Source organism: Colletotrichum fructicola (genome assembly GCF_000319635.2).
Source record: "Colletotrichum fructicola Nara gc5 chromosome Unknown KSG_Nara_v1_contig03, whole genome shotgun sequence".
Lineage (NCBI taxonomy): Eukaryota > Fungi > Ascomycota > Sordariomycetes > Glomerellales > Glomerellaceae > Colletotrichum > Colletotrichum fructicola.
This window is the reverse complement of record NW_027094053.1, coordinates 2,449,557-2,475,953: the sequence shown is the minus strand read 5'-3', so window position 1 is coordinate 2,475,953 and position 26,397 is coordinate 2,449,557. Positions and strand designations below refer to the sequence as shown.

General features: G+C 55.8%; 6 protein-coding genes across 6 annotated transcripts; 1 reads left to right on the top strand and 5 right to left on the bottom strand.

Moving 5' to 3' along the window:
- Positions 1 to 1,907: 1,907 nt before the first annotated feature.
- On the top strand, positions 1,908 to 2,306 carry CGGC5_v005451 (uncharacterized protein; the record flags this gene model as incomplete). The annotated part of the gene is made up of 2 exons (XM_032035016.1): positions 1,908 to 1,945; positions 2,003 to 2,306. 2 exons carry the CDS (start codon positions 1,908 to 1,910, stop codon positions 2,304 to 2,306), a joined length of 342 nt encoding a protein of 113 aa, XP_031886004.1.
- Positions 2,307 to 2,359: 53 nt separating this feature from the next.
- Positions 2,360 to 3,904, bottom strand: CGGC5_v005450 (Monoogygenase; the record flags this gene model as incomplete). Its single annotated transcript, XM_032035015.1, has 1 exon — positions 2,360 to 3,904. The coding sequence occupies one exon, from the start codon at positions 3,902 to 3,904 to the stop codon at positions 2,360 to 2,362; it is 1,545 nt and encodes a 514-aa protein (XP_031886005.1).
- A 689-nt stretch (positions 3,905 to 4,593) lies between these two features.
- CGGC5_v005449 (uncharacterized protein) lies at positions 4,594 to 6,090 on the bottom strand (the record flags this gene model as incomplete). The annotated part of the gene is made up of 1 exon (XM_032035014.1): positions 4,594 to 6,090. One exon carries the CDS (start codon positions 6,088 to 6,090, stop codon positions 4,594 to 4,596), a length of 1,497 nt encoding a protein of 498 aa, XP_031886010.1.
- Positions 6,091 to 7,438: 1,348 nt separating this feature from the next.
- On the bottom strand, positions 7,439 to 9,469 carry CGGC5_v005448 (tRNA (guanine(26)-N(2))-dimethyltransferase; the record flags this gene model as incomplete). Its single annotated transcript, XM_066151454.1, has 2 exons — positions 7,439 to 9,091; positions 9,179 to 9,469. 2 exons carry the CDS (start codon positions 9,467 to 9,469, stop codon positions 7,439 to 7,441), a joined length of 1,944 nt encoding a protein of 647 aa, XP_066009175.1.
- Positions 9,470 to 10,103: 634 nt separating this feature from the next.
- On the bottom strand, positions 10,104 to 11,009 carry CGGC5_v005447 (uncharacterized protein; the record flags this gene model as incomplete). The annotated part of the gene is made up of 1 exon (XM_032035012.2): positions 10,104 to 10,628. The coding sequence occupies one exon, from the start codon at positions 10,626 to 10,628 to the stop codon at positions 10,104 to 10,106; it is 525 nt and encodes a 174-aa protein (XP_031886008.2).
- A 10,674-nt stretch (positions 11,010 to 21,683) lies between these two features.
- CREA (DNA-binding protein creA) lies at positions 21,684 to 22,844 on the bottom strand (the record flags this gene model as incomplete). Its single annotated transcript, XM_032035011.1, has 1 exon — positions 21,684 to 22,844. One exon carries the CDS (start codon positions 22,842 to 22,844, stop codon positions 21,684 to 21,686), a length of 1,161 nt encoding a protein of 386 aa, XP_031886009.1.
- Positions 22,845 to 26,397: the final 3,553 nt, after the last annotated feature.

Here is a 26,397-nt window from a genome sequence, read left to right as displayed (position 1 = left end):
TTCATAACTCCTTGTTGTGCTTTCCTATTCTGCATGACATTGGTCTTGAAGGGCCCAAATCTCTAGCATTCCTTTTAGCATTCATCTCATTTGCTCTTTCAAGCGATCTCCGAAAGGAACAGGTTGATGATCATTACAGAAATTTGAGTAGGCAATCGAATGTTGATTACTGACTGAATCTCGCAGAGAGCTGATATCCAGGACCGCGAAGCTGATTCTCACGTCACGAGAGTGGTTGCAATCAAATAAACAAGTAGCCAGGGGTCCAAACGAGATCGAGTCAGGAATGCTGTGTATAAAACGAGAGCTAGTTTGGGGCGATAGAAACGTGCTCATTTCAACTATTGTTGGTAGCTTTGTTAAACCTTCGCTTCGCGTTCGTTGCGAACAGACACGAAGTCACTAGCAACAAGACGTACGCTCGCTCCAGTAAGACTTCATCCGAAGTGGACCATACTTCATCGCAGGAGAGACAGAGAATCCAGATACTAGGTTTTAAATGTGGTCCGACAGGAGCCGCTGGCCAAGTTTATGGAAAGGCTTTGGGCTCGTATCATTCATGGCTCAAGATAAATAGCCATTCGACGTGCAAGTTCGCAAAGCCCAGCACGCCCGCGCGTGGGAAGACACTTTTTTGATAAGGACAGAAAATTTATTGGCAAGTATCAATTGCTTCAAGGAAGTTCACGCTGATCGTGCCGTTGGTGCAGAGCAAGATGGGACCTTCACGGCCAAGTCTTGCCTCTGGATCGTTTTAACCCGACAACAGGCCTAGAACTCACCCCTCAAGTCGTTAAGCTCTAGAGAAAACACAGAAGTCCGCACATAGACTCAAGAGGCTCGGAGGGTTCGATATTAAGACTTCTATAATTAAACGAGGCCAACCGACAAACAAGCTTGTCTTGGCACTCCATTGCTCTTACACTCAATTCGCAACTCAGTCGTCATCCTCCACGAACCACTCGGCTCTTCTCCAGATCCCACACCGCCATGGCACCGCCGCATCTGCCATCTTTAAAGAACACGCCAAAAAGAGAGTTGGTTGCATGAGCGAGTTATTTTATTCTTTTGTGGAGTCCCGCACGCCATCTCAAGTTTCAAAGTTACCGCCCCCTTTACCCCTAAATCCTGAAACCCCCCCAGCCCAACGACCGCGGCCGTCTGCCCTCTTTTATTTTTCTGTCTGTCTCTTTCTCGGAAACCTGAGACGTCGCCCTAGCCAACAGACAACACCCATCTGCCAAGTCCACGTCAGCCCGAACGTCATTCCCATGAAGCTGCACGAGCCACACGAGATCAAAATCTGGCATTGTTCGTCTGAGGTTGACCGTCGGGATGTGGGCGACACACAGGAACTCCCTGCCTTGCGTCGACTGGTACGGCCGGCGGCTCCGTGTTGCTGGTTATCGCGAGGGAGCCCTTCGAGGCAAGCAAGGCCGGCCCAGCGACTTTGGACTCCCCTCCCAAAATTGATGCCGTCGCTGGTCGCCGTTGCCATTGAGCTTACGCGGGCTGAGCAGACATGAGACGACCAGGGATGCTCTCTCCCCCTCCTTTGCAACGTTCTCAGCCCTTTTTCGGCCGTCAACAACGCCACTGCAGTGCTTTATTCGGGATGCTTGGATACCAGGAGGACCAGTGAGAGGAAGGCGGACGTGAGTCAAATCCACTTTAGACCACACGATGGGATGACAGGGCTGTCAAATTGAGCCGGTTGATCATGAACGTGCGGCCGGCTCGGCATTGCTTGTATAAAGATCTGCGGCTCTTCTCTGACCAACACCATCTGCCCTTCACCAGCAGCTTTACACTCTCTCTACAGCTCCATCCATCCACCTCTCCGACTTGTTCAAATCAAAGATACCCAAGCAAAGCTTCAAACATCACACCCGAAATCCGTATTCAAAATGAAGTTCATCATCTCCTACATCATGCTCGCTCTCTGGTAAGTATAAGCCTTTCGCCACAGTAATGTGAGCATGTATCTAACGAAAGTTCATAGCTTCGGCCTCGGCCTCGCACAACAAGGCACCATCCAATGCCAGTGCAAAGCAACCCTCAGCACGTCTGTCATCAGGACCGGCGGCCGCCAGCTCTGCAGCCAGCGCGGCGGCATCCTCAGCGAGGACAACGAGCTCTGCACCAAACTGCCGGCGAGGTTCACCGACGGGGACTGCCAGACTCTGGGAGACTCTTTCTTTGCTAGCTGCGGGTCTGCCCGTTCCGAGCTGAAGAGGGGAATCTACAAGCGCGAGGTCGTGCCTCTCTCCTCGAGGCCGATTGTGAGGAGACTGTCCAACTTCTAAAAGTACAAAATGTTCATGACCGATACCACCACCACCAGCACTTCTTGCTCTTTCTAGATTTTAAACCACTTCTCTAGCGCAACATTCAATTCATCAATATTAACTTCCGCACCTTCTTCCACTGCCCAAGCAGTGAATCCGTCTGGCCGAATCAATAAAGCACGGATTCCGCGCCTATCTTCCACGTCTGCTCCGATGTAGTCGAGCCTCTTCTCGTACTTCTCTGTGACCAAATCCTTCAGCGTGCCGTCGTCTTCAAAGTCGATGAGCATTCCCCGGCCCTGCACCATCTTGGGCCCCAATCTCGTGCCGTCCTTGAATGTAAAGTCCGGGGCGCTTCGCCCTGCGGCCGGATGCACGTCGCTGCCGACATCATACCGCTGCGAAAGGCCCCAGACCCGGTCGATGAAATGATTGGCGCCGTCGTCGGTGGCGATCAGGTCGCGGACGAGCTTCTGGACGGCGTACCCGGTCTCGTTCGGCTGCAGCGCCGCAACCTGCGACCGATTCCACTCGAGGACGAACTCTCCAATCGGATATCTCTCCTTCTCATACGTATCAATCAACTCAAAGTTGGCCTTGCCGTCAGGGCTTTGCTGCTCTTGTCGGACCGAGGCAGCCAGCTTCCATCCCAGGTTCATAGCGTCGCCCAGCCCGCAGTTCATGCCCTGGCCCCCGAGAGGGGGGTGTATGTGCGCCGCATCCCCGGCGAGGAGCACCCTCCCCCTGCGGTACGTCGTCACCTGCTTGCTCCGGTCCGTGAACGGCGTCGCGAGATGGATCTTGGTCATCCGCACGTCGTCAGGCTTGCCCGTGACGCGGTTCAGGATGTCCTGCAGCCGCTCCAGCGAGTGCTCCGCCTTCTGCCCCGCGCCGCCGTCAAAGTCCATCAGGTACACCATGTCGGGCTTCCTGAAGATGTACATGCCGTGCCGCGTGGGCACGAACCCCGGCACCAGCCTGTCGGGATGATCCAGGTCGCAGTGGACGACGTACCCGGTAAAAGTCGCTTCCGTCCCGGGGAACTCGAACCCTGCCGCCTTGCGGATCGCGCTCCGGCCGCCGTCGCATCCGACGAGCCACCGCCCGCGGAAGTTCTGCCCTTCTTCTCCCGCCTCCACCGTGATCCCGCTCTGCGTCTCCTCGACGATCCTGTTGAAACCATGACCCCTGAGGATCGTGACGCCCAGGCTCTCCGCCCGCTCGGTGAGGACAGCCTCAATGCGGTCGATCGTAATGGGGCCTGGCATCAGCGATGGGCCCGGGAGGCGGTACTTCCAGCGATTCAGGTCGAGCTGGTTTAGGTTCAGAGGGATGCCTGCGAAATGGCCGCCGAACTGCATCCCGGGCCCTTTCGGGGGTGTGTGGGGCCGGTTGGTGAGGTCGTAGAGCTTGCCGAGGAGGTCGCGGCGGTAGAGCAGCTCAATGGAGGGGAGGTGGAGACCCCGGAAGCCGACGGGGTTGCTTTTCCATTCGGACTCGGGCTTGGCGTCCCGTTCGAGGATGAGGACGGATGCGCCTGCTAGGGCTACTTCGCATGCCAAGAGAAGGCCAACTGGGCCCGCGCCGGCAACAATGACATCGTAAAGCTGGGTCATTTCTTCAGTTGTGAACCGGCTGTTATGAGAAAAGAGAGGCAATGTCGGCAAGATTGAAGACGTTGAAATGAAACCAGCGTTTGGTGTCGTGGATTAGAAGAGTATTTATACAAGACATCACTGAACTTGACTCTGGCATCTGAGGCATTGAAATCGGGCCCGAGTCTCCTTTGATGACAGGAACCTTGGTTGAAAGCCACACCTCTCGGTCCCGACTTCGTGTCGCTGCGTACACATGTTCTTCGTGTCTGTCACTGGGCTGGGCTTTGTGGCGCACTAGCATGGAATGGTCTCATTCACATTCGGGGTAATTCGGGCATTCCGTACCTCAGAAAAGTCCAACAAGTAAGATTCACTGGCAAGTTCGCCCGAAGTGCGGGAAAAGGTTGGGCTGTTGACTGAAACATGCATCAACAGGCAGAAGCTTTCGCATCCTGCTGCGGCGTCCCGTCCTAGCCGCTCGCTCTTCCGACTATCCGTCCCGTTCGGGCGCCGAGTACGCCGCTGTGAACTTGGACGGAGCCATCTCTCCACCGATCCGACTCAACTTTGAATGTAATCGTCGGTATATTTGGTTCTCTGGGATTGATAGTTGTTTTCATCATCCGTGATAGGTGCGTTCAATCATTATTGCATGTTTCTAGCCCGTCTCTTCTCCGCCTGTATTTCTGTTGCCCACAATATCCGCCTCACAATATGGATCGATCGGCGAGAATGCTGAACAGCGGATGCTTCACCTTGGTGACCGCCATCCAACCGTCCTCTGGTATTTCGACGATGGTCCCGTCAATGCAGACCTTGCGCCAGCGAGGATCGCTTTCCCCGATCGTCACCCTGATCTCCTCCGCATCCTCGTAGCCGACGTAGTCTTCCTGCTCCCCATCCTTCCATTTCATGCCCACGTGCGAGCCCTGCTTATAAGCAGCCATCATGATCTCCATCGTCTTCTCCGCTCCCACGGCGCCAAAGTGAACCAGCTTCAACCGGCCTTGCAACGGCCCGCTGCCGGGCGAGATCGTAAACGTCTTCTCCAGGTTTGACACCATCGCCGCCAGCGCATAGCTGTACTTTTCCCTCGGCAGCACCTTCAGCGCAGCGCCGTCCGGGCTTCGAACCTCGACCTTGGCGGTGTACGCATGGCTCTCCTTGAGCAGCTCCTGCGCTACCATGCCGAAGCGCTTGTCTCCATGCTTGCGATACTCAGGCGTGTCGCTCTCCCAGACCAGCTGGGCGTGAAAGCCGTAGCTGGCTACGAGGGCTCCAAAAAGGTGGTCAACACCATCATTGCGGAGGCTGACATCCTCAGGCTTCTCGGCGTCAGGTTCCGGAGTGTATGTCACCAACCGGGCGCCGGGGGAGAAAGAGGCACGGAAGCTGGGGAGCGGGGCGGCCGTGCCGAAGAAGAGCGTGCGGAGGCCGAGCACCATGTGCGACGGCCCGTTCTCGGTGTATAGAGGCTTGTGGGATGAGTGGAAGTTGGAGTTTCCGGTGCCGAGGGGCAGCACGGCGATGGTCGGAAGAGCAGTCGGCGTCTCCGTTTCTTCGCATCCGTTGAGCAAGTCGACAACGCCACCATCGCCACTCATCAGAACAATCAATTCGGTCTTGGTAGTAGAAGAACCCGGCTGATTTTGCGTCCTTGAAGCCCAGTTGTCTTTTGCAAAGTTGCGAACGCTGTCGGCGTCTTTGGTAATAAGAACGTTGAACCTGTCAGACAAGCCATTGCTTTGCGACGACATGCCGCCTGGTGCTTTTTGATCCGCGAGAATGACCAGAGGCTGGACCACATTGTCCCAGAATTTCGGAGCATGGCCCAGGCCGGACTTTGTAGAAACGATGAAGTGAACATCGTGGCGGCTTGGTTGAGGATTGAGGTGGTCGGGGAATTGCGAGAGTAGGAGGCCGTCAGTGAGCTCTGGGGGCAGGTCGCCGGCGACAAAGAAGATATCCAGCTGATACGGAAATTCCTTGGCTTCAGCGTCCTCTCTCAGTGCGCAGATGATGGGACCCGAGCTGAGGTGAGGATTCGCCGCGATGATGAAGACAATCTCCTCCGGGCGTACGGATTCACTGCCGCGCTGGGATGTGAAGCTCAGCTTGCCATCGACGAAGGTGGCATCGAGGGCTCGGCGGGGTACCAGCCCGTGGTCGCGGGGCTCGAAACCCAGAGGCTCTGCAACATCCATCGTGCTATGGGGAGGCAGTGGATGACTCTTTCTGGCCTCTGCTGTCCAACAAGATTCCTGTCTCCAATTTAGTTGATTGCAGTTGTGGATGGCAAGTTATCGCCGGCACGTTGAGAGTAGAGATCGGGACCTAGGTAGCTCCCAGGCAGCCACTCGAGACAGTACAAAGACCGTCAGCCCGTTCAGGCAGGTGCCGGTATCTCTGGTATCCCTGGGACCCGGAGCAATGTCTCGGTGTGAGGGTCGAAAAATAAGCCGGCTGCGCTGGAAGCCCTGGTGGTAAGGTAAGGTACCTCCGATGTCCAATTCCGAGCGAACGAACAGGAAGCCGCAGCGAGAGTGGGAATTGTAAGCAGGCATGCAGCCCAAAGGTCCGGTTGCGCGGCATGTGCCTGTCAAGTGTGTCATCCGCCCGCTGATTGCGTTATTTCTGGCAGACCCGACCCTGGTGTTGTAGTGAGTCGCCCGCTGCAGCGGCTGCCCAGGCGGGGTAGATCTCGCAATCTTGCCCGTTATCTTGGGTCCCTAAGCCGCTGGAATCTGTGCCCGTCAGCGGCCAGCGTCGCCGAACCAATCGCAGTCACGGCACCCGACGCCCGCAGCGAGTCACAACAGGCCGCCTCAGCACCAGACATGGCCCGCCAGAACAAAAAACCGGCCGTCCACAACGCACCTTCACAAAACAGCACACAATCGCGTGCAACTCCAGAAAACATGGCGGACAGCAGCCAAAACAAAAAATCAACAAAATTGACCATCGAAACAAAAGTATAAATGTGCCAAAATGATGGGAGCGGGGTTCGAACCCGCGCACTCTCTCGAGTAACAGAGCTTAAATCTGTCGCCTTAGACCACTCGGCCATCCCACCTCTTCAATCTGAATTGGGGTATATTGGCGCTGGACTGCGGACTATACGGCGCGCGCCATTTTTGGTTGCGCAGCTTACCCATGCGGGTCGCGAGGGGCGAGGGGAGGGGCGAAGCCGATGCCAAAAGCCCACCCTCACGCAGCCTGGTGGGGGACAGCTGCGAACCGAAGAGTCTCGTCAAGTTCTGAGAAAGGAAATCTGTTGACCTTGTCCGTTGGCGCCGGAGCTTGCTTGGTTGAGGGGCGCCGAACGAGAATGGCATCTCGACATGGCTATCGAGCTTAGGGTCAGCGTCTCCAGTCTTGTCAACTTCGAAGGCTCCAGCAGTGACGGAAATGACGCAGGGTCAGGGCAGGGCAAGCGGGGGAGAGGTTTACCTCGCAATTCAAATTCTGCTTCAACTCTGGTATTCTGTTCTGCCTCCAAAAGTATCGACTTAAACAACCCTAGCTTCTTCTTTTCGCTTTCGTCCATCACACTCACTGCCCCTTGGCTCGCGTCATCGGGCCCCAGTTCTCTCTCGGGTTCATCTGGTATCTGACCAACTTCTTTCCCTGTGTGCGCTTACCCAGCTGCGCGAGCTTCTCGTCAAACACGAGCGTCCTCCGCAGCTCCTCCTGCGAGGCCGCCTTCTCCTCGCCCTTCTCCGCCGCCTTCGCCGTTTCCTCCGTGCTGTCCTGCATCTCGACGTCCGTCTTGTCTCCTTCCTCAGTCACCTCAGCCTTCTTAGCCTCAGCCGTGGTGGCTTCTTCAGTCTCCTTGATTTCGTCGGTCGACTTGGCATCGCCGTTCTTCTCGGCCTTGTTCAGGCCCAGCAGCGTGTATGCCGGCATCTGCGAGTTGATCTTGTCGGTGCGGACGGGGGCCTTCTGGCGAACCCACTCCCGCATGATGAACCAGATAGCCTCCCATGGCGCGTCCGTCTTGACGCTGCCAGGCCGGCAATGGCTGCGCGTGACACGGTAACCGAGGTGCCTCAGTGCGCCCCTGAAGACATCATCAGGAGGCTGCTGTGTGTTGAGCGTGCCAGCCAGCTTGCTGGGCATGACAAAGAAGGGGTAGTGGTCAATCCTCGCAAGCTCCTTGTCCTTGGGATCAACCGCTTCCGCGGGCTCCGGGCCAGGGATGTACTCCTCGAGGGCCGTCTGGAGCATGCCCTCTATTCTCGTGGTCGTCTGATAAACACTCTTGTCGACCGTGGGAATGAGATCGAGAATGCGCTCAATGAATTCCGCATTGTGCAATGGGCCGCCGTACATCGGTCCGGCAATATGCTGTGCCGAGCCGCAGTGCTGGCAGTGTGAGTCCGTCGGAGGACCTTGAGACAGGCCATGCTTGTAAAAGTATCCATCCTTCTTCTTGGGGTACGGGCGAGTCCGCACCATAGGCTGCGTCTCCCATGCCGAGCAGCCAGGGCAGTTGTACACAATCATCGTCTTGCCTCCCTGGTAGTTGACCGCGTCCTTGGACTTGCGGACCTTGACAAAAATGCGGCAGTAAAAGTCGATGGACAGCGACAGCTGGGGCTCGATGGTCAGACCGTACTTGGCCGCCGCGGTCGTCAACGCGTGAATGATGATGCGCAGACCAACTTCGTGAGAGTGAAGACCCTTGATGGGGACACCACCGTACAACGAGAAGCTCTTCTCGGCGTAGCAGTGGCCGGCCCAGTGGCTGGCATCGGTGCAGGTTACGCAGAGCAGACCGCCGTCGTCCCTGACTGCCTGCACGGCAGCGTCGATGAACGGGGCAGCAGTTCCGTAAGGGTCGAGATCGATGACATCGTACTTGTTCTCCTTGCTGGGGTTGCCGAAGCGGTCGCGCTTGGAGAGGTCGTCCGCGATGCGCCTGTACATGTGGGCGATGGCATCGTCGTGGTTCGCCTGGATCTTGTCGTCCAGCCCGTTGTGCTTCGCATTCAGCTTGATCGACTCGACAGCGGACTTTGTCAAGTCGTTGGCCGTGACGGACGTCACGAACGGTAATTCATGCGAGTAGCGCAGCGCACGTAGTCCAGAGGCCGACAGGGCATCGAGGATGGTGAACTTGGGGGCCTTCTTCTCGGGAGCGGACTTGTCTTCGGCGTCCTGAGGCTCGGTCGCGCCCGGGGGTGCGATCTCCTCCGTCTCGGCCTTAGCATCGTTAGCAGCGCCGCTTTCTGTTTGCGCACTCTGCGCTTCGCCGTTCGTCGTCTCCGCCGGCTTGCCGTCGTCCGTTACCTGAACCTTGGCCGGCCTGTCGCCGCCGTCGTCTCCTGCGGCGCGCCGCCTCTTCTTCTCCTTGCGCTTGGAAGCCGGCTGTGCCGCGCGACGCTCGACCACTTCCTCGCCATAAGCTCTGATGGCCAAAACTGAAAGGTCGCGGTTGAATTGCTGGATCGGGTTGTAGAAAACCTGCTGCTTCCCTTGCTTTCCCGCGGCCTCAGCAGGGACCAAGATGGTGGCTTTGCCCTCCTTCACGCCCTTGAACTCCTTGCCATCGTAAGTGATGACGGGGTCTTCCGCGCCCATCTTTTCAATTTTCGGGTCCTCGCCGGCTTGGGTGCTGCACCGTCTGGCTGAAGGAAAGCTGCCCCTCAAAATGAGACGAGTATGAGATGCGACAGAGCAATCCGTGCGACGCAATAGAACGGATGTCCTCAATGGGAGCGGTTGTCGTAGTAGCCGGCTCGCAGCGCGTGTGCCTTGGCGAATACCTCCTCGTACGTACGGAATCAACATGCAGACATGTAATGCGATTGAGCGTTCACAATTTTTGGGTCGGCTTTGCTTTGATCTGTCACTGAAGTCAAAGGTACTACAGGTCTGCGAGAGAAATTTCAGTGGGTCCATGTATTCTGCCGAAGGCGGTGAGTCATTCGGTGACAAACTGCACCGAGGAATCTTGCCAACAGCAACTAACTTCAACTCAACTCCAGCCATACCGTAAGTTCTCTCATTATCGTGACTCCTCTGCCACTATTACGAATTCCAACCCAGACGTTGGTTATCCTCTCACTAAGATATATGGCCACTTTTTGTTGCCTCCAAAAAAGCACGAACACTCATTGACATCCCCCGTTCCTTCCCGTGCATAACTGAAGCTCATCGATAATGCAAGTTTCTAACAGAATGCTCCCTCTCAAATGTAACTGCGATTTCTTTTCTACTTCTCCTTAACCTTGTCTCCGGCTCCAGCATTGGCTGCCGAGGCTGATGCAGAAACCCTGGAGGCAATCACTGAGCCGCGGCCGGTATTGCCTGGTGCCTGTCCCGGTGTGCCAGGCTGACCCTCTTTCTGGCCCTTCTCAGGAGCCCGTTGACCGCTTTGAAGAACTGAGCTCGGGGTATACACCGCTGGAATATTGGCTTGAATTGTTTGTTTGGCCTCCCAGTAGAGATCGAAACACTGGACGAGGGCCTGATCAACTGTCATGTCTTCGGGGACAACACCAGTGTCGAGAACCTTCTTGATGTGGTCCTCAACTTCGCTAAACTCCGCCTGGTCGGAGCGGTAGCGGTCGGGCAGGCCACTGTTGTGCAGAAGGGCGAGAATGCCAGCATTGATAGTGTTGCTCGCGGCAATGATGGTGATCGGTGTACCATTTTTGAAGGACATGGAGCCGATGGCGGTGAGGACAGCGCCCAAGATGATTTGCAAGATGTATCCGAACCAGCGGATGGTGCTCATGCCGTGATAGAAGTAGAAGTACTTGGTACGGTGCCAGATAACGTCTCGGTACAGACCGCTGGGAATGCCCTTGGGCGGGTAGTACCAGCAGGTGGGATGGAGGGCGACGTGGCCTTCAGTGTCTTTGACGCCACCGATGCCATGAGCGAAGATGGCCCACTCTGATGGAGTGAGAAAGCGGTACCTGATGCGGCGATGCTTAGGCTTCTTGGGCGGAGCGTTAGTCTGAGGCTGGAAGAAGCCCGTGAGCGTGTCGAAAGCTCCCTTATCCTCTTCTTCCTTGGCGGCCGACTTCTCAGCGTCGTTCTCGGCCTGAATCTCCATCTCCTCCTCTCGCTCGGACTCGATGCCGTCAAGTTGCAGAGGGGGAAGCTCTCTCATGGTTGCTATCGGGACAGCACGCTGTAAACGAGTGATGTGTGTGTTTGTAGGGAGAGTCGTTGTCTGTGATAAAAGCTGTTAGTGGCTTGACAGCTCTCGGCAATGTGTAGACTTACCCGTATAGACCAAAAAGTATCAGCGAATGAGGCAAGTCTTTGAAGTATTGTCGATGATGAAGGGAGAAGACGACGAGAGAGACGATGGTCGAGGACGACGAAGAGGGACGACGTAAACACATGTCTGGCAGGTACGTCCGGGCACGATGCCTCAACGGAGGCGAGAACGATTCGTGGTTTTGAAAAGCAAGAGCACATGTGTCGGCAAGATCACTTTTATAGCAGAAGGTGTCCAGCATTCTTTCCTCAAAGCAAGTAACTTCCGCGGCACCACCTGCGAATTATGTGAGGCAGCAGCTACCTTCCGTTCGCAATCAACGAAGAGTCACTTGCAATAAAGTGACGGGTGTAACTAGGTAACTAGACCATCCGGTATCAAGGGACCACAGTATGGGAAAGATCGCGTCTCTCCAAGAAAGACTCTCGAGACCTCTCCTGCCGGTTGGCGCAACCCAACTGCTGAAGGCCTCACGGCTTTGCTCCTTCTTGCCATTTCCGTCAAGAACGGCAACTACTACCGGGGGGTCTTGAACGACACCCGTGGCTTGCGTAAATGACGCCGTTGCTGACCATGCGACGCCGTTCGGTATATGTCATTATAAGGGTTGTCGGGCTTATTCATCGTCTCTCAGAGTCTGCTGTGTGCAATGGGACAGCCTTTCACTCCACATCATCATCAGTGACCCGACATCAGTTTTGTGATATTTTTAGGCTGGATCGGATTCATAATGATGCTCCATGACCAGACAAGCACATGGCGTTACAAGTTTGGGCGTAATTGGTTTTTTTTATGAAAAGGAAAAAAAAGCATACTGTTGCAAGGAGAATCTTAGATGCATCAGCCAACACACCGTTCACTTCACATCATTAATCGTACCTACGTAGACGGAACTATTATGTTGGAAAGAGCACTTAGAGAGCTCTGTAGACCTGGCCTCCGTATTCCACATCTCTCCGGACTGAAAGGCATCCCTGGGTAACTTTATTTTCAAAGCCTGCTGCGTCGCTTACACGCTTGCCATCCTCGAGGACATAAGCCCCAGATTTGAAGCGCAGCTCAGTGACATCAACAAGTCATGAAGTTGACCTAGAGGCTGCTGAAAGCTCTTGGTGTATCGGATAAAGGAGCCGAATGACTTTCTCAAGGAGAACATTAGAAACGAGTCTCCTCGCCTTCTTTTGACGGAGGACATTCCGATGCTAGAACGGGTCAAAGTAGCGAGTTCACGCAAGAATCAACTGGGCGCGCTCTCAGAGATTGGAGGGATTTCTCGATATGGCCTACGGAAAACCCTTGCCCATCGTTCAAATCGTACCGCAGATCCGGATTACTTATTTTGGACGAACTCCTCTCATATATTGCTTCAAATTGGGATGCAACGCACACTCGGGAGGAACCCAAATTGCTGGGACAGATTCAGAGCAAAACGCTATCCGATTCCGAGGCTCGTCAGCAAGTGTGTCAACCCACGCCGGGTCGGTGAAGAGATCCGGCAAGATAGTGAGTTGCGTTCGCTGCCTTCGATGCTACCCGACATGGAGATCAGCGTTCTTCCCCGGGCCGCAATTCCCTGAAACCTGCGCCGCATGTTCGCAGAACGAAATGCACCCCGCACAAGGGGCAACTCGCTACGGGTTCCGGAATGGAGATACCGGAAGATCTTAGATTGTGGGGGCCTTCAATAGACCGGGCGACCGAGGCGGGAAAAGGTGTTCACCGAGTTGCCAGTGAAAGCCGAGATGGTGTTGCGAAGGAGCCGGTGAGGCAGTTGTGGTGTGCACACATGGCCGGGAGCGAGGGAGATTAATCGGATGAACCCCTATGGAAGGTGGTGTCATGCTATATCCTCAGCATTGCAGCTAGGCATACCGGGCATCTTGACTTCCCGGGGAAACAAACTACACGGCATGTCGGAATTCAATTCGGGAAGTGCAAGTGCTCAACTGGAACACTGTCACTCGCAGGGTTGCTTCAGATTGGTTATTCTTGGGGGATTGGAGCAATCAAACGGACCTGACGCCAAGCAAATTAAGGAAGGCCGGGAAGAAGCGGCGGTCGAATGTTGGATTGGTTGGTCCTCGCATCGAGGCGATGTGCCCATGGAAGCTTGGCTCGTATCGATGCAGGTCCAGGACGACTGCGGCGTGGCGAGGATGGTGAGGGAGCGGGTACTAAAGCCACACCGTTGCGAGGATGTGTCTGGGGGAACACGGCTGGGGCTGGGGTTGGGAGAGGGCCCAATTGGACGATGGGCGGCGGATAGATGCGGGAGTGAGAAGGAATAGCGTAAAGGAGACGACAGCGAGCGTGGAGAGCGAGCCGGATTTCCCTTCTGGTTGCCTATACGGGGAAGCCGGGACGCTCGGCGGCAACAGAGGGAGGAAATGAAGACACAATGGGGTGATCTGGGGCCATATTGCTAATAAATAACTCGCTTCTTGGAACTGGCGAGGTTGCGACATGGTTGGCGGCGGAGGCTCCTTTGCGCGCATATACTAGAATGTCGAGTTTTCCGCCACCATTTGGGGTCCGGGGGAAGATGGGTGCCATGGGGAAGAAACGAGGGCTCTGATTGAGGCGGCAAGGCAAGGATAACCAGGCACAGGCAATGGCCATTCAATGATTATCGTGCTATCGGAGGATGAGCGACGACGGGCTGTGGTCCAGGTGTTCACCTAAGGTAGGTAAGGTATCCGTAGGTGAGCAAGGTGTGAACAAACACGCCACTCGGTGATGGCGGCTGCAGTTGCAGGGCGTCGTTCCCATTCATCGCTCCCTTCATGCGCATGGCGGATCTTTTGTGCGCTGAATCCCAAGCGGAGAAAAGCAAATTGCTAGAGACAAGAACGGCTGAGAGGGCTGTGAGAATCCAGTTCAGATTGGGAAAGAGGAAGCACCGAGACCATACATACCATGTCGCCATTTCCCAGACCCCTGTCCAGCTATCACGCCCTGATTTCTGGGGTTGGGGAGCTTGGGGCTCGGGGGCCTTGGGAGGGTCCATGTCCAGTCTGTTTGGAGATGGAGTGCCCCAGGGCAGGGCATATTGCGCCGAGAATGCCCTGCCAGCTCAAGTCAGGGACTTGCAGGGCTGGGCTGTCTGGCGGGCCTGGCCTCGGGAGATCAATCATGACTGTCAGAGACACTACGGATACTCACTCAACCAGAGTCAAGCCGACCACGGTCCACGGTCCACGGCCACGACGAGGAGGAGCGTGGAAGGAGAAGGAAGGGGTCCACGCCCACGCCCACGTCCACTCCGGAGCCGGTGCTCGGGCCAGGGCACCGAGACGTGGAAGGTACTTCCCGGAGGATCCCCTGTCTGGGGCACATCTTTCGATGTTTCCCCACAGATAAGGTAAAGTAAGGTCAACACGCTGCACCTACGGAGGACCTACCAGGGAACATTGTGAAGCCGCCACAAAACAACTCAGATCCTGCTGTCCTTCCTGTTCTTCCTGTCCCAGACTCCAACCAGGTACGGATAAGGTGCACCCCCTTCCTTGCTTCCCCAGTCTGGCCCCCCGGCCCCCCAAGGAAACCACTGACCTGGCGCCTTTCGGCAATGCTGATTGACGGAATTTGTCCTCCGTTTGCTCTTTCCAGCGTGCTTCCTTCCACTCTGGGGAGAAACGGTAGGTGCTTAGCCTATCTCTGGCGGGCGTCACCTGCCGTTGGGGCTGTCTGCCTCAAAGCCGCACTCATGCTCTCGAACTCTGTCGCTATCTATTGTACCTACCTCACGTACGGATACTGCTAACGAATACCCATCTTTACGGAGCTCGGCATGCTGCGAGAGAACTTCACTCGTCGCCCAACGCGGCACGCCCCAAACGGACGCCCATTCCAGCCGTCGCACCTCGATGTCGTCCCGCTTCTCCGGTCGCTGAAACACATTTACCCGGCACTGCCCTTATGCTAACGTAAGGTAGCCAAGATAACCAACAATTTGGAACATCTCATTCAGCTCGAGCCTAACTCGTCGCGCTGTCTGGGCAGAGACTCACGCAACGACTTGGAACGCGGGGTTGCCAGATTATCAGCTCCTTGAGCGACCAATCAGGCTCTTGCTTGGCTCCTTCAAGAACATGGCTTCAGGGACCAGAGGTTGACGCGGAGAGAAGGCCGGCCTGTGCCAACTCACTGGTTGGAAATACCGGAACACAAATCCGCTGTCTATTTGCAAACCCTCGCTCAGGGGCCGGACCCCGTCCCGGACGATGATACTCCACTGCATGTCCGAAAGCCAACTCGAGTCGACCACAATTCTACCATCGTATCGGCCTTCTGCCTGCAGCCTCCTTGACAAACGGGGATGCGCAGACGAATGCCTGGTGACACAATCGACAGTGCATACGAAAGAGAGGCGCTATTGCTTCCTCGTTTCAAGCCTTGATGCAGCCGGAGCTTCGCTTCCCCGGACGCCAATTTCAACACGCAATGAATATCAAACTGGCGGTGGATGCACGACAAGCCTACCTGTCCCCCACAAATGGACAACTTGCAACCCTGTCGTTTAGGGGAATTGATAGGACCGATGATTCACCAACGCATGGGATCTGCCCGCCGTGCAGCATAGATGCGTCAAGACTATTGCGCAATGATATCTGCAGTCTGCATCACGCAGCCAGAGACGCTTGAAGCCTTGGGGCAAATGGCGCCCTGGTTGACGACGCAGAGAGAGTCCATCACGCTGATCCGTCGCACTATCGGCGTGCCCCTTTTATCGGCAGGCTGACGAGGCGCAACGTCTAAAGGGCCTTCAGCCGACATCGAGATGCACACAGGCGTCGGGGAAGCAAGCCAGAGTCTGAATCCCGACGACGGAAAAGCCGCTACACATCCCGAGCGGGTTTGGCTCGGGACGGATAACGGGCCCGAGGATGTGAACTCCCTTCCTGGACTCCAGATTCCTAGCGTCGCGGACAACAACATTCCACCCCCAATGCCCCAAGGCGCTACGCGGTACGAGGATCACAACCAGCGAGTCTCTGATACCCGCGGATTACACGGCACACCGACATATTCGTTCTCAGGCAGAGGATAGGTGTCGAATGGCCGGAAAGAACGGCCAGGATCCAGCTTCGCCTCAATTCAGGGATGGTCTAATTTTACATACAGCTTGCTGTCGTCATGCGGGGCCCTTGCTTGCTGACACCCATTGGGACATTGTCACTAACGCCGACGTGCAGGCCGTCGCCTTTCCAGTGATGCTCCGATATGCTCCGAAAGGCCAGTTATCCGGGGGGTTACCTGGACAATGGGGACAGCTTCTCTCTCTCTCGACAAGTCTTCCTGGAGACTACGCTGCGACCTGTCGATGTGTGCGCACCAAAATGCTTGAATGGTGAATACTGCGTCATCACAGGGATCGAGCAGTTGGTTGCTGATCTTATCGCCCGTTCTGGCTCAAGGCTCCGGGTGTTCTAACAAGGTTGCATGAAGGCTGCCTTCCCCCACAACCCCATAAAACGACGTCAAAACGCACTTGGGATGCTGGGGTAAATTTCGTGGGGCAGGCCGTGGGGGCTCACACAACGTCGACACCTCCAACTTGTCCATTGATTGCCTGAAGAGGGTGTGCAGGATTTGGCTAGGCCGAGGACGGCGACCGGGAGCCAGCCACATGTCCTTCGGCGTTACGATAAGGCAGAGCCCATCGGCATCAGATGCCCCTCGGCGACGGCTTTCCCACCTGCCCCTGGATCTCGACTCCGGAACCGATGGCGGATGGCGCCATGGCTTCATGCGTGCACTCTGCGTACCGCAAAAGATTCCACCATCGGGAGCGAGCGGGACGGTTTGCTTTGACGACCGGGACATCAGTAACAAGCGCGAGAACAGGACCGACGTACCACATCCGATCAGTGTACTCTTCGCTTAGGCGCCTCAACGTTCTTTACTCACCCTGAGGGACAAGCAGCCAAACCCCCACGCTTCTTCCCGTCAATGCGAAATCAGGCGTCGGCTCCCTCGAATCGCGGCACAAAAAAAAAAAAAAAAAAAAAAACGCCAAAGGGAGAAGCAGGCCATGAGTGACGACTCAGCTGGTCTTGGGGTTTCTGACCCTGGCACATGCGCTCTGCTGAAGCGCATTTTAGCGCCATTGCACCATCTCCCCGTTTCCCTGGTTTTGGATCAGGCGGAATGGTCTAGTGAAAGGGGTGACTTTCCTCGTGTTTAAGCGCCCGCAAATGTGTCTCAACCTGGGATCTCGTTTCGACGGGCTAATCGAACAAGAATCAGCGTCCACTCGCATGTGCAAAAGGCAACGCAACCATCAGTTGCCATGTCTGTGGCCATTCGGACTCTCTGAGTTATCGAACGAGACGGCGCATACCCAAAAAGCAAACTGTTTGCTACCTAGGCTGCGGACATCACAAGCCGCCGGCCAGCCCAGGCATTTCCCAGGACTCTGGTTATGACCTATCGCCTGAGCCGTCTTAGCAACGAGATATCCGCGTCATGTCTCGTCTCGTCTCTCCCGCATCCGCATGTCTTCCGCGGTTCCCCGGGGGCATTGGCCGCCTCAGCGTACATGTCGAAAAAAACAATGCCCAAGCCTCTAATGCGGCCTCGCCCGCCTTCTCCTGTCTCGAATAGCAACTCATCTCAACCCTCTTCAAATCGGAACGCATTCCAACTATGCCACCGACGCCAGCGACGCCATGCCGCGCTCCCCAGACTCCCTGGGTACTCATGCCCCACCCCCTCACTCGGTGGCTTTCGCGATGGAATTGTAGAAGCATCACTCCCGTTTTTTTTCAACAGTGTACGTACCGTCACCCATCCATCTTGGGGTTGAACATCTGCAACTACCACACCCTCTCGCGCGTCAAGTGTGCACCCAACTCGACACGTCGCGTCTGGCGGTGAAGGAGCTCCTACAAGCACGTAAGCAAGCAACCTCTACACGCGGTAGTGCTCAGTTCGTTGAGAGAAACATCCAAGCGATGGCTGCGCCTGTCTTTGCTGAGCTGAGGCAGCCATTTCGGAGACGCAACTAGATGCCGAAGCCATTGCCTGGATACTAGCGACTCTTCGCGCAGATGCTAGCAACGGACGGAAGAGATGCTCCCGCTATTGCCGCCGTCATCAGCACGTCTCTGGCTCGCATGTTGCTCGGTGTAAACTCTTGGGCAGGCGCCAAACAAGAGGATGCTTTACGGCGAGCGGACGCCAGCGTTGCACCGCGTCCGAAACCAGGCTTGTAGATCTTCCTATATGGTATCAGCTGTGGTAAAACAGTTCCCCTTCCTCGCAAAAGCTGGTGGGCTGGCATGTCCGCACCCGATGAGCAAGCCACTACTGCCACTCTCACATGTGACGAGCCTTCGTAAATGCAGCCTCACCAGCGGTCCTGCCCAAGCCAAGCATGCGACGTGGTTCGCGCGCGCCGTCGCCGCCGCCGCCAGGGCAAGAGAGAGGGAGACGGGGTATGCGCGACATGTGCCCTGATTCACTTGTGAATCCAACAAAAGGCTGCTGGCATTCAACGACTCAGCCCAAAACCTTGGAGCCGAAAAATCCGGAGAAGTCGGGCGCGAGGGATGAGAGACGACAGAGACAACGCACGAATAGTCATGATGGGGCCACCAGGTGGCTGGCTGGCCTCACTATCACGCCCAAAGGGTAGGTACCGCTACGTGAGAGTAATAGTGAGAGTGAGTCGTCGAGAAGAAAGAGACCTTGGCGTCGCGTTCCTGAACCAACCCAACAACAGCAAGCCACACAAATACCGAGCAAGCCCACCATCCTCTCCAGGTAAGCCAAAGGAGCAGCCCGATCCCCAGGAGATTTCCCCGCCAACAAAAGTACGGGGAAAAGCTTTTTCGGTGACAGCGGCCACTTTGAGTCATCATGAACGACTTACATGTCCCAAAACTGGGGAATCCAACCGTCATCACCTCCTTGGCCCCGGGCTGTGGAAGACAGCATACGTAGCCATCCGCTGGCTCCGGTAGCATGCTTTTCTTGGCCCCAGCTGGTGTAGCCGTAAAGATCCGATGGCAAAGAACCAAGGCAAAAGCTCAGGGGAACCCCTAAACAAGGAGTCCTAAGGCTGGGCTGGGCCGGTGGTCCCTTACGAAGATCCTATGGGGTTTGTCAACAATTTTTTTCAGTGATCCCTCTCTCGTCTCTTCCCCACGCGTAGGGGAAAAACAAAAAAAGGTCGCAACAGGTGTCAGAAACCGCTGCTCATGCCAGGGACAGTGGGGCAGATTGTGATATCATCCCCCAGAGAAATACGTAATGCCGTCGTTCCAGACCTTTATTCTCTCGCAGGCCGGGGAAAAAGACAACAAGACAAGAGTTGACTGACTCGAGGCCTTTGTACATCACCACCCACACCTATTCCCTAATCATGTCATTGGCGAAAAAAAACCAAGCTGTGTTCTGCCAGGTTTCTGGAGGTCGCAGATGGCACGATCGAGTGGCCCGTTTACGTAGCTCTGAGGGGCGGGAGAGGAACGGACGGGGAGGGGGAGGGGTGGGTGGTGGTTTAGAATTTCCGGGGTAAACGGTCAAGCTGCTTGACTAATGTTCCCGTACAACCGCGCAACCCAACCCACCGGCAGCGGCAGCGGCAGGCAAAACGATTGTCTTTATCGCAGGAGGGGCGGCGGCGGCGGCGGCGGAGAGGACATGACGGCACGCAATATGAGGCAGACGATAACGCATCGTTTCCTGTGCAAGGGGTGCTGGAAGAAAGATTTCTGCAGTATCTGCCTCCCGTATGTCTAATTTACCCCAAAGATATCCATCCCATATACAGCCACCCCATGCCCCCCCAGTGTCTATCCCCCAGCCCAAAAAAAGATAGGGCCAAGAGCGACCAAGTGCAGAGATAGGGACCAAAAAAGGGGGCCTGGCCAAGATGTGCGCGCAAACTCCAAGGAAATCATGACGAGATGGGAGAGCTGGAGCTGACTCTCTCTCTCTCTCTCCCTCTGAATGGAGCCAGGGGGCGTAGCAGCAGAACCACTGCTGTGCCCTGCTGCGTTGTCACCATGCCTGCCTGCCTTTGCGTTTCTGCCTGCCTCATGCGCGCCTGCGCCGCCATCTGACGAGTAATATGTCACTGCTGATGATCGTTTGAAGAAAAAAATTTCATTTGCGCATTCTTGTAATCTGATAGCACAGGTTGCCTTGTGTGCGCCGCCTTCCAGTAGGCCTTCTCTTGTGTTGCGTGCGTACATTGAAAGGTCGTGGATATTTCGGTAGAATAACTCGGTAGAAATCCAGGAAAAAAAGGTTTCAAAAGATGGAGCGAGCGAGAGCGCGCGGGTGGTCCGGCTAGAGGAAAACAATTACACAATAATGCGAAAAGGCGTGCTACCTTGCCTACCTCTCTCCCGCCGCCGCGCCGTGAACCGAGCCGCGGGCTAACACCGTTTCCCAACGACGGCACTCCGACGGCACTCCGACCTCCTCCTCAAACGGGGGCTCACAGGAAGAATGGGGGAACCAAAGAAAAAAAAAAAAAAAAAAAAAAAAAAAAAAGGCCCGGATGCAAACTGCGCAGATTACGTGCGGCTTCAGGTGTGTGGGGGTTAGAAAACCGCGCCCGTCCTCCCTCCATCTTTTTTTCTTTTCTTCCTCTAGAGGTGCCTGGCTCCCCCCAAACAAACGGGCTGCCGCCGCCGCTGCCTCAGCCAGCCAAGCAAGGTCCGATCATCGGTCGAGTTGTGACTACCACCGTGTGGGAGAGAGGGTGAGTGAGTGGGGTGGGGTGGGTGGGTTGGGGTCTGTCACACCCCGACTTGTGCACCTCAACTCACTCACACACTATGGCCACGAGGGAGATGGAGATTGATAAAGCATAGGTCACGTTCACAGCCAAGTCGAGATGGAGGGTGTCATGGAAATGCCAGTGAAGTGGATCATCGGGTTCTCTTGATTTCTCTCGAGTTTCGAGGAAACTTCTCTAACAGTTTCGGTTGATAAGAAATAACGTACTTGGTCAGGCACGCCTCTATACGGGCGGCGACTCTCTTCTGAGGAAAAAACACCCAACAGCGCTGACGCGCTGGCCCGCCCGTCCGTGGAAGCTCTTTTCTTGAGCCATGTACACCGGTTCCCCGCCGTCTATAGGTTGATATCTCTTTGTAAAAATCCCATCGCGCGCCCTCACATACAAACAGACCGTGACACATTTGAGTGGGCGGGTTCGCCGCCACTCATATACACACACATACAAGAGGATCCTACCCCTTCTCAATCCAAAAGAGCCAGAAGAAAAATAAAAGACAGTGTAGGCACATAATAAACTTTGCTTTTCGTTGTGATGGTTGGGGGGAGAGGAGTCGTGAATCCAATCTCTGGTTGCAAATCCGTCGAGCAGAGGAGTTCTATGAGTTTGAAATGCAGCCGCCGCCGTGAAAGGCGAGACCGTCGCTTCTTTGGTTGGAGAATGTGAGGTAGTTGATTTCGTGATTAAGTAGAGAAGTCGAGGTTGGCCACCTTTCCAGTTCGAAAATTCCCAAAACGCCGTAGTTCTATCCCTTCTATATCCCAGGTCGTCAAGTCATGCCACTTTGCTGAAAGCCGTTTCCGTTACATCCGGTCCATGAGATCTCCACCAGCAACGCTGCCGGTGGTGGAACTCCTGCCGCTCTGGAATCCATCGTTGCCGTCGAGGAGTTGGTGAACTCCGATCTTGGGAACAGGTAGTTTCCTCACAGCGTCGGGCCGGCTGATGATGTCCGCCAGAGAAGCGCCGGTGGGACGAGGGGTGCCGGCGCTCGTAGGCGCAGGGGCAGGAGGCAGGTAGGGAGCCTCCAAGTGAGGCTCGAGGGGAGCCAGAGCCGGGGGAGCGGCGTGCTGGAGGGAGAGGTTGCGCAGAGAAGGCAGCTCGTAGCCCATGGGTCGAAGCCTCGGAGAGTGAGCAGGAGTAGCGATGGGAGTGTGGTCCGGAGTGGGAGACAAAGAGTCGTGAGAGAAGGTGGGAGAGGAAGGAGCCGTGGAGTTGGGAGAGTTGGGACGAGATCGCTTTGCGTGACGAGAGCCAGAGTAGTGGTCGTCGTTGTGCTCATCGTTGGAGTGAGATCTCGACATGTGGTAAGCAGATAGGGAAGGCAGGTGGCCTCGCGAGTTGTGGAGGCTGTGGGAGTAGTAGGGATGGTGTCTGGCGGCAGGGCCGTGGAAAGGAGGCGCGGTGAGAGTCTCGCGCTCGACCTGGTTGGCGGCCTTGGCCAGGATGGAGATGTCCATGTTGTTGTTGCCCTGAGGTTGGCGGTTGAAGGGGCTGCCCAGGTGGGTGGGCAGGACATACTGAGTAGAGTAGGAATGAGGAGGAGAGACATTGGGCGAAGAGAGGCTCGAGGTGGGCGCAGATCTGATCGTCTTGGGAGCCGGGGGAGGAGCCATCATTCCATCCTGAGGCATGTGTGACTGAGGACCCGAGTTGTACTGGTTCTTGCCTCTCCTCGAGTTGGGGTTGCTGTGTATCCTTGAGTGACGAGTGAGTTCGTCAGAGCGGGAGAATTTCTTGCTGCAGCCAGGGTACTGGCAAGCATGAGGCTTCTCGCCAGTGTGAGTGCGGATGTGTCTCGTCTGGTGCTCGAGGCGGTGGAAGGCCTTGTCGCACAAGGGGCACTTGTAGGGACGAGGCAGCTCGTTGGGGTTCTCTGCGGTCTGGCCGGGGAGAGGACCCTTTGGCTTCAGCTCGTTGAGCTGACCGAGACGAGTTGTTTCCATGGCGTCGCCCGAAATCATGTTGTCGTTCTTATCGGGATTGAGTAAATTTGAAAAGTTGAAAGGAGACGGTTGTGTCGGTTGCATGTGATCGCCCATTGGCCCAGATATGCAGTGCTGGGCTTGGGAACTATTCGACCCTTTTTCTTTCTGTTCTTCCTTCCGGTAATCGACTTTGGCTATGCAGAACCAAGTCGACGTTACAAGGAATCGTTTCCGGGTTGGTGGATGTTGAGTGGTTGTGTGGAGAGTGGGTTGCGCAGAAGGTCGAGTGCGTGTGGTGGGTGAGGTGGGCGATATATAATAGTCGGGGCGAGTCGGAGTTGGGTGCGGAGGGTGTGGTGTGGTGTATGTACCTTATGGTTGACGTTGGGAGCTTTGGCGTTTGGGGACAGTATGGGGTTGTCCTGGGGGCAGTTTGTCGTCGGTGACGGTTGACAGGAGGTGTAACAATTTTTTCCAAAAGAAGAAACAGAGGCAGAGGGAGAGGGAAAGGACGGGGCGGTAGTTTTAAATGGAAGAGAATGTGAGAAAGAGCGTAGGTACAGACAGGATTGACAAGAGGTGGGATAAGGAAGAAAAAAAAGAGGACGGGGGTGGGAGGGTGTGGATGTGTGGACGGTGTGGAAGGGGAAGAATGGTAAGGTACTTGCGGCAGGTACTGCGGTAGACAAGCAGCGGCAAGTGGTAGGGGGGGGGGGCAGATGGGGATGGGAAGAGGGCAGGGAAGAGAAGGGAAGGGGAAAAGGAAGGGCCAGGGAAGGGGGGTGGACGGTTTCTCCTTCTCTGGACGACTGGGTGCTGGGGTGCTGGGTAGCCGGGACGTTAGGTACCTACCTAAGGTAGGCAAGGAAGGCAGGAGGCAGGTACGAATGCTGGGTGCTGGGTGCTGGGTGCTGGTGCTGGTGCTGGTGCTGGTGCTGGTGCTGGTGCTGGTGTCGAGTGCTTGTGCTGAAGGGAAGTGAAAGTGCTGAGTGTTGGCTTGTGCTTTCCGTGCCATGCTCGCCCTGCCCCCAGCTTCGTCCTTTTTTTTTTTTTTTTTTTTTTTTCTTCCTCCCCTTCCCGGTTGTGGTGTTTCTGGGGCCTTCTGGGGCACCTCTGACGCTCCCCCCAGGCTGGTTACCTAAGGGCGTCGTCGTCGTGGGACGGGAATACTCGCGAAAGGTACATGGGGCGTGGAGGGTACTTGGGAGAGACTGTGACGGTGCGGGTGCGAATGCGGGACCCCCATGGATGCTCCCCCATGGCCCATTTCCAGCGTCAAACCCGCCATACGGAGCACCTCGCCTTGCCTTGCTTTCCATGCCATCCATATCTTTTTCTTCGTCGTCGCCGTCAGCACCAGCAGGCACAGCCAAACAGCCATCACAGGCCGGGCAGGCAATCAGACCAGACAGATAGCTGACAGACACTCCAGCCGCCAGAGACAAGACCAGGGCTGAGACTGGGGGCCGCTGGGCAGACCAGAGACAGACATCCCGCGACCAGTGAGCATGGTGGACGGCATCCTCTCCGTTTGGAGCAGCGGCAGACAAGTCACAGCAGCTGGTAGGGATTATTGTTTTAGGAGGGGCGGCAGCACCAGCCTGTGAGAGATCACTACGGAGAAACTGACTGACAGATACCTTAGGTAGACACTGACCTGGCTGCTGCAACTGACTGACTGACTGACTGACTGACTGACTGACTCTGGACACACAAGAGACAGTGCAGCACCGCAGAGTCTTGCTGGAGCGGGTGAAGGGGAAAAGGAGGGGTGGGGTGTGCCTCGGAGAAACGGGGGGGGCGTGTGAATCCCGTCGACACTCTGGAGTTTACCTCCACTGGGGACCCCACCCTGTGCTCCCCACTCCCAGAAAGCCAAGAGGACGTGCTCTGCTACTCTCCCGGAGGGACAACACCACCCATGTACGTAGCTTTTTTTTTTTCTTTCCTGACTTGGACAGCAGAGCCCAGCCAGGGCAGCCGCTATCCCAGGTACGTACCGGGCCGATGCACCACGTAAGGCACCTCAGGCAAGGAAAGGTACCTGAGGCGCACCAGCGCACCACCAGCGAAAGCACCTCAATGCCGTACCGTAGATACCGCCCTGCTTTTTTTTTCCCCCTTCCTCTACCGTCGAGATGTGCTAATCGTCCGTTTTCCTTGCCTGTGCTGCCTGTAACTCTTATGCAACGGGATCCCTTCTTTGTCAGAGTGTGTCTCCTCCGTACTCGAACCCATACAGAATGCATCCATACCCAAGCCAGAGCAGCACCGCAGCGCGTCACCAATCGCATCATATCGTATCGTATCTTGCTCTGCCAATGTCCGAGTCACTCGCCTTGGGGCGGAAGGGGGTTTGGCAGTCTCACCGAATTAACGGCGCAAACCCGCCCCGGCGAGACAAAAGGCGATGGAGGCATTACATGATGTGCTGGTCCAGACTCCAGAATACCGCCGTCCGAACCAGCAGTATGCATCCACCAGAGAGACAGAAAGAGGCCTGTGTGTATCCTCCAGTCTCCAGTCTCCAGTCCCCGAGTCTTCTCCAGACGTCCACTATTACATTACACCTTGCACTACGCCGTACACACACACAGTAACTGCCTTCCATACCACAATTCCCTTATTCCGCCCATCCCACACACATCTCCGTGCTCAACGTCTAGTGTAGGGAGCTAGGGGGATCCTTATCCTCTTCAAATGTTTCTGTCCCCGTGCCGGCTTAATGAGAACCTGGAAGGCGATGGATGGAGAAGATGATGAAGAGAGAAAAAAAGCCTTTAGTTAGGCTACTAATCTGATGGACTGATGGGGTGGGATTGCCTGCCTCGCCTTAGCCTGTCGGTGGTCCATCCTCGGCCTCATTCGCAGTATTGCTTATCCACAAACAACGTATCCGTATCGTATCGCCGCCGCTATTCCCGCTTGACGATGCCTCTCTCACCATAGTCCCCATACTCAAATTTCCCTCTCGAGCCACATCTCGGTCTACTACCGACACGTGCCTCCCTCATGCGTGAAGCTCCAAGTAAAGGATACGTAGTGTAGACAAGGCCTTGTGCAACGTGGGCACTTTATTCTGATAGGAACGAGGCCTTTTTTTTTCCCTCGCCTCCACATCTCTCATCCCCATCCCGCTTTCCTTTCCCCAGGCTCGCCGAGATTAGCACCCCGCCAGCCTGGCCCTGACGGTACAAACTATCGCGACCGGGACCCTGAAGCCTGACTCTGCGCGATTGTGCGGGCGGGCGCGGGGCGGTGAGGCGACGGAGGTGGTGGCTTAGTCGCAACAACCCCGAACTTGTGCCACCGTCCGCCGCTCTGATTGGTGCGCCGAGCCATGGGGGAAGCTATTCGGGGAGCTTGAAAGTGAGAAGGACGCAAGACGGTTAGCTATCGAAAAGAAAAGAACCAGAATCAGACAGTGCCAGACACCATTTGGGGGAAGAGCACCAAAAAAAAAAAGTTGGACCCCTCGTCACGCAATGCCGCCGTCTGCTTGGTTTTGCTCATATGGCACAATCTAGTCTGGACCTCTCCTCATTATTGTCATCGTCCAGATTTACCCCGTGGGAATGAGGGGCAGAAC